This window comes from Lissotriton vulgaris, chromosome 12 (assembly GCF_964263255.1).
Source record: "Lissotriton vulgaris chromosome 12, aLisVul1.2, whole genome shotgun sequence".
Classification (NCBI taxonomy): Eukaryota; Metazoa; Chordata; class Amphibia; order Caudata; family Salamandridae; genus Lissotriton; species Lissotriton vulgaris.
In genome coordinates, this window is record NC_141700.1 from 758,439,878 (window position 1) to 758,453,372 (window position 13,495).

The 13,495-nt window shown below is 47.1% G+C and overlaps 1 protein-coding gene across 1 annotated transcript in view; it reads right to left on the reverse strand.

Moving 5' to 3' along the window:
* The window catches only part of DNAH2 (dynein axonemal heavy chain 2), a 2,538,822-nt gene that overhangs the window by 682,936 nt on the left and 1,842,391 nt on the right, over window positions 1-13,495 (reverse strand). The window contains exon 55 of the mRNA XM_086946066.1: window positions 4-147. Coding sequence (XP_086802192.1) covers window positions 4-147 — 144 coding nt within the window. The remainder of the gene's footprint in view (window positions 1-3; window positions 148-13,495) is intronic.

The window sequence follows — 13,495 nt, forward strand, 5'->3', positions numbered from 1 at the left end:
TACTGTGTTCTATGGCGTCGCGGAAAAGGACAAGATTCATTGGAACCACCCCAGGTCTGCTGTTGAGATCATTCAGTTGGTTCTCCACATAGATCTTCAGAGCTTTGAAATCGGTCAGGTCTTCGTACACTGGGCGTATGAAGTCACCTTGGAGAGGGAAAGAAGAACACAGTAGGGGCACATGTGAGCAGCATTTCAACTTAGGTTAGTATTTTTTTTTAGGTTATTCAATGGCACATTCAGCACGTCACCACAACCATATCTGAGACAACATAGACTTTCTAGCTTGTTATACCAGAGCCAAACTACCATGCTGCTACTGAGTAGCTATAAATATTACTGGTACACAACACCAACTAGGTAAACTCCACTGAAAAGATTTTTTATGAATGCACCTTTTCCTCTTCTTTCACAACAAACAGTGCCAAAACTGAAAGGGCTTCATTTATTCATTCGAAAGACGGAGCATTTGTGATCACGCACATCAAATTAAACATAAAGGCCTAAGATTAACCTGGAAATAAGTACCCTAAAACTATGTATGGTGTCTAGAATTTCTATTGCTTAGAAACTCTGACCACAGCAAGAGAAATTTATATACAAGTGATTAAACAAATTACAACCATCATGATCAGTGAAGATCTTCTATAGTGCAGTATTCTATCCTTGTTACCTCCAGGCTCATGTCAATCAATTCAGTGCATCTGAGTGAAAGCAGGATTGTGCTAGTCATATCAGTACACATAGTCAATCAGAACTGAGAGAATTGTCTCACTGCACCCGAGTCACAGCAGGGTCGTGCAAGTCGTATCAGTACACCAGAGTCAGTCAGGCCAGAGCAAGCTGTTTCACTGCACCTCAGTCAATCAAGACTGTGCCGCCATATCAGTACACCTGAGTCAATCAGCCGGTGCCCATCGCATCAGTATGCCATTGTCAATCAGCACTGTGTTTGCTGTATCAGTACGCCTGAGTCAATTAGAACTATTTAAGACATATCAGTCCACCTGAATTAATCAGTACTGTGCCCTTAGAATAATTACACATGAGGCAATCAGGACTGTGCCAGTTGCATCAGTAAACCTGAGTCAGTCAGCACTGAGCTGGCTGTATCACTGCATCTGTGTCAGTCAGGACTGTGTCCATCATATCAACACGCCGGAGTCAATATGAACGGAGCTGGCTGTATTACTGCATCTGTGCCGCCGTACCCATACTCCAGGGTCCTTTCAGAACTGAATCAGCTGTTTCACTGCAGCGGACTCAATCACGGCTGTGCTATTGTATCAGTGCGCCTGAGTCAATCAACACTGTGCTCGCTGTATCAGTAGGCCTAAGTCAATCAGTACTGTGCCCTAAGAATAAAAACACAAGAGGCAATTAGGAATGTGTCCATCGCATCAGTACACCTGAGCCAATCAGGCTGTGCCCATTGCATCAGTATTCCTTTGTCAATCAGCACTGTGTTTGCTGTATCAGTACCCCTGAGTCAATCGGCACTGTGCTCGCTGTATCACTATGCCTGAGTCATGCAGTACTGTGCACTCAGAACAAGTACACATGAGCCAATTAGTATGTGTCCATTGCATCAGTACACCTGCGTCAATCAGCATTGAACTGGATGTATCACTTCACTTGTGTTAATCAGAACTGTGCCAGCCATATCAGAACACTGGAGTCAAAAAGAACTGTGCCTACTCTATCATCATACCTTGGTCAATCAGAAGTGTGCCCATCATACCAGTATGCCTAAGTCAATCATCACTATGGCAAATGAATAAGCACACCTTATTCAATAAAGACTGTGCCAACCACATAAGTACAACTGAGGGAGCTGTTTCAATGCACCTGAATCGATCAGCAATGTGCCAGCAATATCAGTATAACAAAGGCAATCTGGACTTTGCAACTTGTGTAAGTACACCGTGTGAGAAGGTGGTATTGTATATGCTGTCCACTAATTAAAGTGGGCACCATGTACCAGTCCACACGACCCTTATGATATATGTGGTCAACGATCAACTTTAGAAAGCTATCCTAGTGGTAGCTGTGGAGAGCAGCCTTCAGGCTTAATCTTGAAGGAATGTAAAGCAGCTTGTTTTACCAGAACATCACCTCCTAAATGACTAAATGAAAGGAGAATCAAACAGTAGTTGTACAAAAAGATGTATTTATTAATATAACACTTTCTAATAGTATCTATACGAGATCAGGGCACAAAGCACACAATACTGAATCAATAGAACATTTGTAAGTAGTAATTTACACAGCGGGCTCCAGGGGGAGACCGAACCATAAACTAATAAAATGGTATAACAATGACGACTTGAATAAACACAGTCCCTAGAGCACGTAGAATTGCTGGGACCCCAAGCAACCACTCAGAGGAGTGACACAGGGAGCCCACGGAGGACAGGTGAAGTGAGGAAACACGTGCTCCGTACAACTCTATGGGAAAGTCATATTTGTAAAGTTACAGTTTAAGGACACTTCTATGAGGTCTTTGAGCAAACCCTTTGGAACATAGGAGGTTCTAAGGCCAACCCACCAGTGAGTACTGAAGTCCCTGTGCTACCTATCCCAGAGGAGCCAGGTGCATAGGGGTAAAGTGGTGTTGGAAACCTTTGTCGTTTTCAATGGAGAGTTGCAATGAAGTACTGCTGCTTGGAAGTTGAAGAGTGTCCAGTGGAATCCAAGTCTGGATTTGAGGTAAGAAGAACCTGAAAGCAGAGGGGACAGAGTCTGGGTCACTTCAGGTGACCAGGGGCTCGGTAGTCGAATGCCCACCGATGTCAGATGCTTCAGGTGCGAAGAAGGGTTGCTTGACTCTACAGCCAAGGGGACCAGGAGATGTTGAGGACGAACGGATCCGGAGAAGAGCTGTCCCGCAAAGGATGTCGAGTGCTGAGGGGTCGATGATGTACTGGAGCACCAACAAGCCTTGGCAAAGGCAACACATGCGGTTAGAGTAAACAGGCTACGGTGTGGACCAGCAAGGTCCAGTGGACTACCCAAGCAATGGAGAGTCAGGGCATGTCTGGAGCAACCAGGTAAGCCCAAGTACCAACAAGATAACCCTCGCCAGGACCCACAGGCCAATGGACCAGGGATCGCGAGGAGACCTCAAGCTCATTTGCAAAGTACCAGCCCACAGGACACTACTCAGTGAGTGGAGGCCGGATATCTTCGGTGCAATTACTGGTCTCAGAATCGCTGAGACCAGTAAGTAGCGACGGTCCCAAAAATCGGCACCGGTGGGCCCATGTAACCAACGGCTGAAATGACGCACTGGTTTCAAAAACATACCCAGGTTACTGCAAAAAGAACTCTGAAAACGAGGCAAACACCGGATGAAGTATCTTTAAGCGACCGAGTGCTGTGCGAAGGCATGCAGTGCGTCCTAGTCACAACGTGTTCTCTGGTAGACACATCACAATATGGCTCCCGTTCATAACACTTCCATCTCTGACCTCTACATTTAACCAGCTCTCTTATCTGGCGTCCAGGCCCTCTACCACAGTCAGCACAGCAGCGACTCCCTCCCCGCAACCACACAAGCTCACTGCCACACGTCACGAATTTAAAGAATGACAGACCAGTTCAGTTCAGTTCTTTATTTAATTCGAAAGTTAAAAACCATCATAAAAATACATATTAATACATGATCACATAAAAACATACTGAACATCATAGTTTTGTAAAAAGAGACGAGTTAAAAAGAGTTTTTGTAGATAGTATAAACAGAGTGTAGGTGTGACAAAGGGCCCCACATGTCCTTTTAGTTTCATCCCATTTCATACGACTTTATCAACCCCTTGTGTTTCTTAGTTTAAACACGATTTTTAAAAAACTCATGATAGCAAACAAAGTACGCATTTTAGTTGCTCTTTGCAAAAACAATAAGGCAGATTTGGCATGGATAATGTTTGAGCCCTTTAAAATGTCCACCAGGAATCTTTGACGCGATGTTTTATAAAAGGGACACAGTAATACAAAATGAAGGGTGTCCTGCGGAGACCTATTGTCGCAGCCGCAGTCACCCTTCTGCTCAATTGTTTGCGTAAATCCAGGCGGATAAGCTAAAGTATTGTGCAACAAATTGAGCCTAAAACAAGCCATTAAAAACCTCTCGTGTTGGCTGTACATTAAAAAGAGATACGGTTCCATGCCCACTTCATTACAAACAAGCGAATGAGCAACTACCGTGGGTTTAATAGAGTCAAGCTCCCTCCTCCTACAATCATATTTTTCCAGTAGTTGCTTTTGTACAAAGTGTCTGCTATATATGTCCACAGTTGAGAGGTCCAGAAATAACCTTTGCTGGCCAATATCCCCTAATGTATCTTTGATGTATTTCAGCCAGGGGATTTGGAGCCATCTATCTTTCCGTAGACAATCCTGGATGATCTGTCTGGATAATTCCGCATTGGGGTTTGACCAAATTTTAAGCCAGGACAGTATTGGTCTCAGTCTGATCAGATCGGATATGTATGGGGTACCCAACTCTTCGTGTGTTATTGCTGCTGGGATGCTCAACGGAAGCGTTAACAGTTTTTTTAAAGAATTTGTCTTCCTCTCTTTGTATCTGTTGTGCATTCCTAAAACCCCACACTTCAGCTCCATAGATGGTCTTTGAAATGCTAACCGATCTATACAATGTCATCACCTGCTCTGGGGACCAGCGTACCATTCGTCGGGCAAAGTTTAGTATGGCCCCATTTGCTGAGACTAGTCTCCTAGTCCTCTCCTCTATCAAAGGGGCAAACTTGATCTTTTCGTCAAATAGAAGACCCAAATACGGAAATGAGTTGACAGTGTCCAAGACATGATCCCCTAGTTTGAACACAAATTTCTTATGTGGTTTCTTCCCAACTACCATAATAAAGGATTTTGTCAGGTTGACGGAGAGGTCCAAATTCCTCATAAAATCAGAGAAACCTTTAATTAGGAGCTGGAGACCGACTGCTGTTCGCGCAAGGTGGACCGCGTCATCAGCGTACAAAAGTACCGGCAGATGACGCGAGCCTACCTTTGGACAGTCAGTCCCCAGTGCTATCAGGGCACTCTTCAGGCCGTTTATGTAGAAGGAGAACAAGAACGGCGCCAGGATACACCCCTGCCTCACCCCGCCAGAGCACAGGAAGGGATCAGTACTCACCCCCCGCGCTATGGCAGACCTTGGCAGTGGTGTTCCAGTGCAGCTCCCTAAGAATGTTAATAAGGTCTGGGTCAATTACCAAGTTATACATGAGTGTCCATAGTTTGGCTCTATTGACGTTATCAAAAGCTGCTGCTAAGTCCATGAATCCCATGTACATGGTCCCATCAGTCGTCTTGGTGTATTTAGCCGTAAGGAGGTATAGGTTGAGGCATTGGTCACTAGTTGACCTGCTTGTTCGGAACCTGTACTGGGTATCCACCAGGATGTTATGAGTGTCAGTCCAATCTATTAAGCGGTTGAGCAGTGCCCTCCCGGGTACTTTGGCAGAGACATCAATCAACGAGATAGGTCTGTAACTCTGCGGGCTGTCCCTACAGCCTTTCTTATATATAGGGACGATCACCGCGGTGGACCATGATCTCGGAAAGGCCCGATTTGATTGCTGCATTAAGTACTCTCGTTACCACTGGTGCCCATAAATCGGTGTTACTAAGAAATAGATCTGGTGGGGTACCATCCGGGCCTGGGGCTTTGTTTCATGTCAGCCCTAGGATTGCTTTTAGGACTTCCTCCAAAGATATTTCTAATTGTTCTGACCTTGGCCCCATCCATATTCCATCTCCAATATCTACCTCCTGCTGGTTAAAAAAGGATTTAAAATGGGTGATCCATTGTTCTGGTAGTATGTTAGAACTAATGACTGGGGAACTTGAGTCATGGAAGCATGGTCTGTTTATGATTCTCCAAAACTGTGCATAGTCCCTATTTTCATCTGCCTCCCTCAGGTCTGCCCAAACTTCTTTTTGGAGAGCACTCTTTCTTGTCTTTACCTGGGTTTTATAGTTCTGTCTGCAACGGGCAATTTCAGTCTTATCCCTCGCGGCCTTTTTTAAACTCTGCTTTAGTTCTCTCAGAGCCCTTGAGCAGTTTGTATCAAACCATCTTGGAAAAGATGACTGTTTAGCAGGCTTCTTAGTTTTCAATAACCCTTCAACAATTTTGGTTAAAGATTCGAAAGCCACAACCACTCCTCTGCCCTCTATTGAGAGATCTAGGCAGGTCTCTATATGGTCTTTCCCTTCGCCCACTAATTTAGAGTAAAACTCTTGCGGGTTGATCATTGACCACCTTATGCGTCTCCCTTGATCTGTTGCTTGGATTTGGGTTTCCTTAACCACCCCTGGGTTTTTTCTAATTAAGTCTTTATAATTGATTTCTATTGAAAGGGGATTGTGATCACTAAAGGGGCTCCACTCTGTTCTTGTTTTTAGAATCTGCTCTCTAGAGCAGGCAGAGATCATTATATAATCTATTATAGACCCATCACCTCTCCCTTTGAATGTGGGTATTGGGGATTCCCCTGCTTTAAGTGCAACTAAATCCATAACATGGGTGAGCGCGAAATTATCTAAGAGCTTCATCAGAGCTGTGCTCTCTTTATTGTGTACAAAATGGGGACCCTTTTCTAGTGGGCAGGCTGACCAGTCGGCAGATATAGGAAATAGCTTAGGGCATAGATGACGATTGAAGTCCCCAATCAACAGGACAGTTAGATCTGGCCCCTTCATCCTTAAATCCAATTCCTCATTTAATCTACACTCCAGCTCTGCTAGTATGGGAAAATTCCCATCCACCGGCCCAGAGTTGTAAAAATTTAGAAAAAGTAGACTCTCCCCGTGATATTGTAGTGAGACTACTTGTATAGTGTCTGACATCCAGTCTGGGTGTGACCAGGTGCCCTTCAGGTCTAAGTCTACATATATTGCTAGGCCTCCTTTTGCTCTCCCAGAATTCGTCCCTTGGGCAGGTCTAAAAAAACACTTATAGCCCTCCAATTGACAGAGGTCCGAATCCCGTACCCATGTTTCTTTGAGCGCTATAACATGAAAGCACCTTATGAATTTTATCCACTCCTTACTTTCTAATTTAGCTTCCAGGCCTGCAATATTCCAGGATAACACGGTCAATCCAGCCCCATTCTCTTAGCCACTAGCTGTGATAGTTTGATTTGTTCTAATGTTCGAATGACAGACCAAGTAATAGCAACGGTGTTCGTGCCATCTGCTGTAAATACCAGCCAGGCCTTGAATCCACGCATGCCCTAATGCACATCGCAATCAATCAGTCATCTGAAATTACTTCCCCATTCAGCACCCCCTACCCCCCTGCCCTTTAACCCTGCCAACCGTCATACTCTTGAATAAGCATTTTATTCTGCACCTTCCCTCACCCCCACACCCTTCCGAGCCCTCGACCTAGACTATTACCCAATCCTCAAACTCTTGGGCCCAGACATTATTTGTCACCCTTCCTCCACCCTCCCCCCTACTCTGCTCTCGAACTACCGACAAACTCTCTTGGACACTGACATCGCCTTTTTAACCTTCAACAACCCCCCCCCCCCTCCCCCAACCCTACGCTCCTTGAAAACGGACTGTGTTTACTCCCCTTTAAAATGCTCTCCGTTAATATCCCCCTAACATTTTGGTTGGGTTAGCGCTATAGTATGAAAGGAAATATGAGAGCGCGTCACAATTGAACGTAAGATTGTTCGCAGCCTCTGCCTTCTACGTCGGGAGAAGCTCCAGCAGCAGCCGCGTGAGAGCGCGCACGCTCGGCAGTGGAGGCGCGCGTCGGTAACCCCTCCAGATCGGACGCAAGGATCAGGCGCGCGAGCATCATCACCAGCACGTGCCGCCGGAAGGTGGCGTGTGCTGAAGCACACAGCAGAACACTGGCCTTCAGGGATCCCGCCCAGACTACTCTTCACAGCAAGGGAATTCCACTGTGGGAGGGTTAGGCTGACAAGTACTCGCTTTAGCTTCAGGACACCTTCTGGGCAGCAGTCCACTCTACAAATCAACATAAACGAACAACCAATTGAACCCAAGACATTGAGCTGAGATTGTGCTTTTTAGAAACCGAGGGATCTAGAGTATCGCGCGGCATGATCCTAACACATGTCATAGATTGACATGCATCATCCCCAACAGGACCTGGTGCTGGGCTTTCACTGTCTCACGTGAACAAAGATATCATGCTAAGGGCTGAGGGAGATGGGATTCATGTTATATGAGTCTCCAGTGGTGACTTCTTCCAAGAGTCTTGGCTTTGACAGGGAGTGCTTCAGGTAATTCTAATACCTGTACAAACCTCTTCCCACTAGGGCCTGTGTACATCTGTCCTCTTCAACAAGGGAAGAAAGCACAACTGATCATGGGAACCCACGAAGATTCATTTGTACAGATACTCCTATCATGGCTTCAGTACTGAAAGTCTGAGGGCCAGCCTTAGGTCCACACGTGGGAATCATACACTGATGACTCCACAAGTCCTTTGCACTCCCTGCCATGGTGCAAGCGGAGACGACAGGCGCACAGATTCCAGGCTCCCCGGCCAATGGATGAAGCCCAGGTGAATGGCTGTTTCTCCATGCACCTTCTATTGCCTTCAGATGCCATTCCTGTCAGCAGATTCAGAAGGCCTCAGTGCATAACCCTTCCATAATTATATTGCTTTGCTTCCGGTATCATGAATGACATTTGAGACAGCGATGGGAAGACAGCCTCAGAGGCATTTTAATGAAAGCTGTCAATCACAGTGCAGGTGACCTTTCAACGAATAGAGAGAGCTCGCAACAGCAATCTCCACACTACAACTGCAGTGGGCTGTGCACGGAGTGGGCAGGAAGCATACATAGGTAAGAACGCACACAGCAGGTCAAAGGCAGCACTTACAAGAAATGATCGTTGTGCCCTTCTTCAAAAGAAGCAAGTCACATTGGAGGGAGGATGAGAGGTACCAGCAGAGCTGTCAAAAATGCAAAGTGAGGGAACCGTAGCGCCTGCAAGTGGAAGCAAAATGAAGATTCGCCCAGTGACATTCAGCAGTACATACATGCTCATTCCCTCGATGGCTTCATGAAGTCTTCACAGATTCCTTCAAGAGGCAGTGTAGGAAAGTAGGATCTGCTTTCATGGTTACTCCCGCTTTTTGCGGGTTTTGTTCTGTTTTATGACTTGTCTGACTGGGATCTGGCTAACCAGGACCCCAGTCACTGTGCTTTTTACCTAAATTTGACAGTGGTAAGTATTTTGGTACCTTCCCAAATGGCTACTGGTGTACCCATGTAAATCCCTAGTATATGGTACTAAGGTACTCGGGGCATAGGTACACCATGGGTCCCCCATGGGCTGCAGCATGTATTGTGCAAACCACGAGAGTCCACTTAAACTGGGACTACAGGCCTGCCATTGCAGGCCGTGTAAACTTGTGCTAGCACCACTTATGACAGATATAAGTTTTATCTGAGGTCACTGCACTTAAAACCTATAAATCACCCCTAAGGAAGGCCTTTCAATCCTGAAGGCAGGGTGCTAGGTTATAAGTGTGAGGGTGCCCTGCATGAGCAGGACACCCTGTACAAACCCCAGATTCGATTCTCCGGGTTTTTTAAGTGCGGGCATCCATTTGGATACATATAGTGGCCAAGGGTCATTACACAATGGCTAACTATATATTGGCTGGGCCGAACCTGTGCCCTCAGTGCTCCCGGTAACAGCCTTCCAGGGTCTGCTAGCAAGCCTGTGCCGCTGCCAACCCCAGACACAATTCTGCCATCCTGCTGCTGAGCTGAGCTTGACTAGGGGAAGGGTAGAACGATAGGTTTCCTGTCACAGGGAGGTGTGACCACCTTCCAGACAGGGCTTTGTGTATTGGGCTGGGATGGGGGTGCTTGCCAGCATTACCAGGCTGCTTTGAAGGGCACATTTGGTGCCTCCTTGCATACTCCAGTTTGAGCCAGTTCATGGAGCCATTGGCTCCCGCTCTGGCGCAAAACTGGAAAAAGACATGGGAATATCCTCCCCTCTGTCCAGCCCCTCTTCTAGAAAGCACCCTTGAATCCTCCAAACCCTTTCCCTACAGTACTTAAAAGCTCACCTGTGGGTAGTTCTTCAGATTCGTGGGACAAGATTCAAACCCGAAACCACTTCAACTTCGATCGTCTGGGCACCTTGGACTCTGCTGGACTTCGCCTGGAACCGAGACTGCATCAAGGAAGACTTCTGATGATCCTGGTCTCACTGTTCTGCAAGTCTTCTTCATTGTCTGTGCTTGTGCTTTGTTCAGGTTCCTATCCAGGCCTGTGGGCATCAAGAACTACCAAAGGAATCTACCTTGGAGTAAAGGAGTCACTCCCCTGCATCTGCAGACACCGCAACTAAGCAGACCAATCTGCTGCTCCTGAGTTCCTATGGACTCTGAAAGGCACAGCAACACAGGTGGTAGTTCTGCAACTCCCTCGAGGCCTGCACTGTCTTCTCAGCAAGTTTGAGGCCAGTATCCCTCGTCGGAACTGCTGTAACAGAACCCCTGTACATTGCGCGAATTCGCAGTTGCCAAGGCTTGTTGACTCTGTCCTTCAGAGATCTTCAGGCTACAAGAAGATCCAGCCTCCAGCATCTCTTCCTACCAAGGTCTTTGTCATCATATCATCATCTACACAGTGGGCATTCATCATTGGTGAGCTGCTCGAGGTCCTCTTGCGACTCTTCTGCCTTCAGCCTGTGGGTAATCTGGAGGGCCTTTAATGGCTTCAGTTGGCTCCCCTGCTTGCTCCGGGTCAGCTTTGTCTCTCCTGCACATGGCGAGTCCCTTGGACCTTGCTGGTTCCAACTTTGCTCCTTTTTTGTTTACCACTCTGTTGCTGCTGCCAAGGCTTATTGGTGCTCCCTCTGGACACCGACCCCCTGATTCTCAACCTCCGATGTGGGACAGCTTGCAAATAGCCCCTGGTCTTCCACAGCATCGTTTGGTCCTCAGAGCTGCAGAGACAAGGTCACAGTCATCACTCCTGCATCTTCAATCATCAGTGGTCATTGCTCTTCCGTGCCTCCTGCTTGCCTCCGAGTGGCATAGACTCTGTCCCCTCTACTTGCAGGTTCTTCTTTTCAAGAATCCATCCTTGGATTCCACCGGACTCTTTCACCTTCTTTGTCAGTGGCATCTCTCCCGAAGCCCTCCATTGTGGTCCAGGGTGGTCTCCGACGGCACTTCACACCTACGCACCCTCCTTCCCTGGTGTAAGTATCCTGATTCCTGGGGCAACCACTGGTGGGGTGACACTCCAACCTTCTGTCTCCCATGGGGTTTCTTCAGGGTCTATTTGAAAGGTCCTTCTTCTTGAGAACTGCAACCGCAACTTTCCCATTGACCTACATTGAGTACGCGGCTGTGTTTCTACTCTGCACACAACCTCCGTGGGGTTCCTGGGTACTTACCTCGGGTGGTTCCTCGGGTAATACAGCTCTTCTGAGTCCTTTGGTCTGAGTCCCGACTTCAGTTGCAGTTTGCATTCCACTTCTTTAGTGTATGGTTGGGTCTCCCTCTGGAGACCACTGTGTATTTGTGCTTACTTACCTGTTTACATTTGAAGTATTGTGTTGAGATCTTCGGGTAGGAGGTATACGAATGTGTTAGTGACTGTGTATAATACATATACCTATTTTTATAACTACACTGTTAGCTACACTAGCTGCTCCGCAGGCACGCCAATCCCTATGACCTGGACCGATCACCTTTTAGTAACTCTGTCTATCTCGTGCAACTTGAGACCTGCAGCGGCACCTACTCCTTTAGTCCAGAAACGGCCATGGAGAAAACTTCATCTTGAAGACCTACACAATCTCCTGGTATTAAATCCCCCACCCCCTACTGAAGATTTAGACGTAAGCTATGACCAGTTCTGCCTTTGGATCACTCAGGCACTTGATACCTTGATCCCGGCCAGATGCTCCAAGACTCGCACCCACACAGCTAGCCCTTGGTATAACCCCGAATTAGCAACCCTGAAAAAGGAATGCAAAAAGGCAGAGAGGGGTTGGAGGAAAAACTACGATGCTAATCTCAAACTGGACTATGTCATGCTTCAAAAAACCTACCATCGTAAGATTTGCAGAACAAGGGCGGCATATTATGCCAATGAAATCAATAACAGCTCTAACACCTCGAAAGCTGTATTTAAAATTTTGAAAGATCTCACCGCAAAAAAAACCGTCAACACCACTATCACTTCCCCTGACCTCTGTAATAATATGGCCAACTTCTTCACTAACAAGATTAAGAAAATTTACGACACCTTTCCTAAAGGCCCGCAGCCATTGGCCATTTCTGACCCTACTAGGCCCTCTCTCTCCTCTTTACCTACGCTTGAGCGAGAGATTTTCCTAAAAATCTGCAAAAAGATTAAATCAGGCTCCCCGGCAGATCCCCTTAAACCGGATACCTTCTGTGAAGCCCACAAATCTATCACTGAGCACATCCGAGAAATCATCAACCGGTCCCTTTTGACCGCCAAAGTTCCCTCCAAGTGGAAGCAGGCCTGGGTTTCCCCCATTCTAAAAAAACCCACTCTAGACCCCTCGCTTCCTGAGAACTTCAGACCCATCTCCCTGCTTCCCTGGCCTGCCAAAATCATCGAGTCACACGTCAACAACATTCTGTCAGACTTCCTCCTCACCAATAACATCTTGGATGACTCCCAGCACGGGTTTAGAGCCGGTCATAGCACCGAGACTGCCTTGCTCAGTGTTTCAGAGGACCTCCGTACCATCCTTGACACCGGCGGCACGGCAGCACTGGTCTTGTTGGACCTTAGTGCTGCCTTCGATACGGTGTCACACGAGGTCCTCTTGACGAGACTGGAGGAAATTGGAATCACAGGGTCAGCGCTGGGATGGTTTAGAGACTTCCTTTCCAACAGGTCTTTTAGAGTCTCTACCCCCCCTTACATCTCTGAGGAACATAACAATGGACAGGGAGTGCCGCAAGGCTCTTCCCTGAGCCCTACCCTGTTCAATGTATATGTCCGTCCCCTGGCCGAGGTGGCTAGAAGAAATGGACTTGCACTGGTATCCTATGCAGATGATACCCAGTTGGTGGTGGCACTTAATGACAACAGTGGTCTGGAGGCACATCACTTTAAACAGACACTCACTGACATCACCAACTGGATGACGACGAATTTTCTTCAATTAAACGCCGGGAAAACGGAGATACTCCTCTTGGGCAAAAACACTTCGTCCTGGGGTGACAACTGGTGGCCGGATGCCCTAGGCCCACCCCCTACGCCTAAGGAATGTGTCAAAAACTTGGGAGTTTGGGTGGACTCTGCTCTAAAGTTCACGCGCCATACAAAAAAAGTTGCCGCCACGTGCTTTGGCGTCCTGCGTAACATCAGGCCCATTCTGAAGTTCTTTGACTGCCGCACTCGCCAAGTAATCGTCCAGGCGACCATCCTTTCCAGACTGGACTATGCCAGCTCCCTTCTATTGG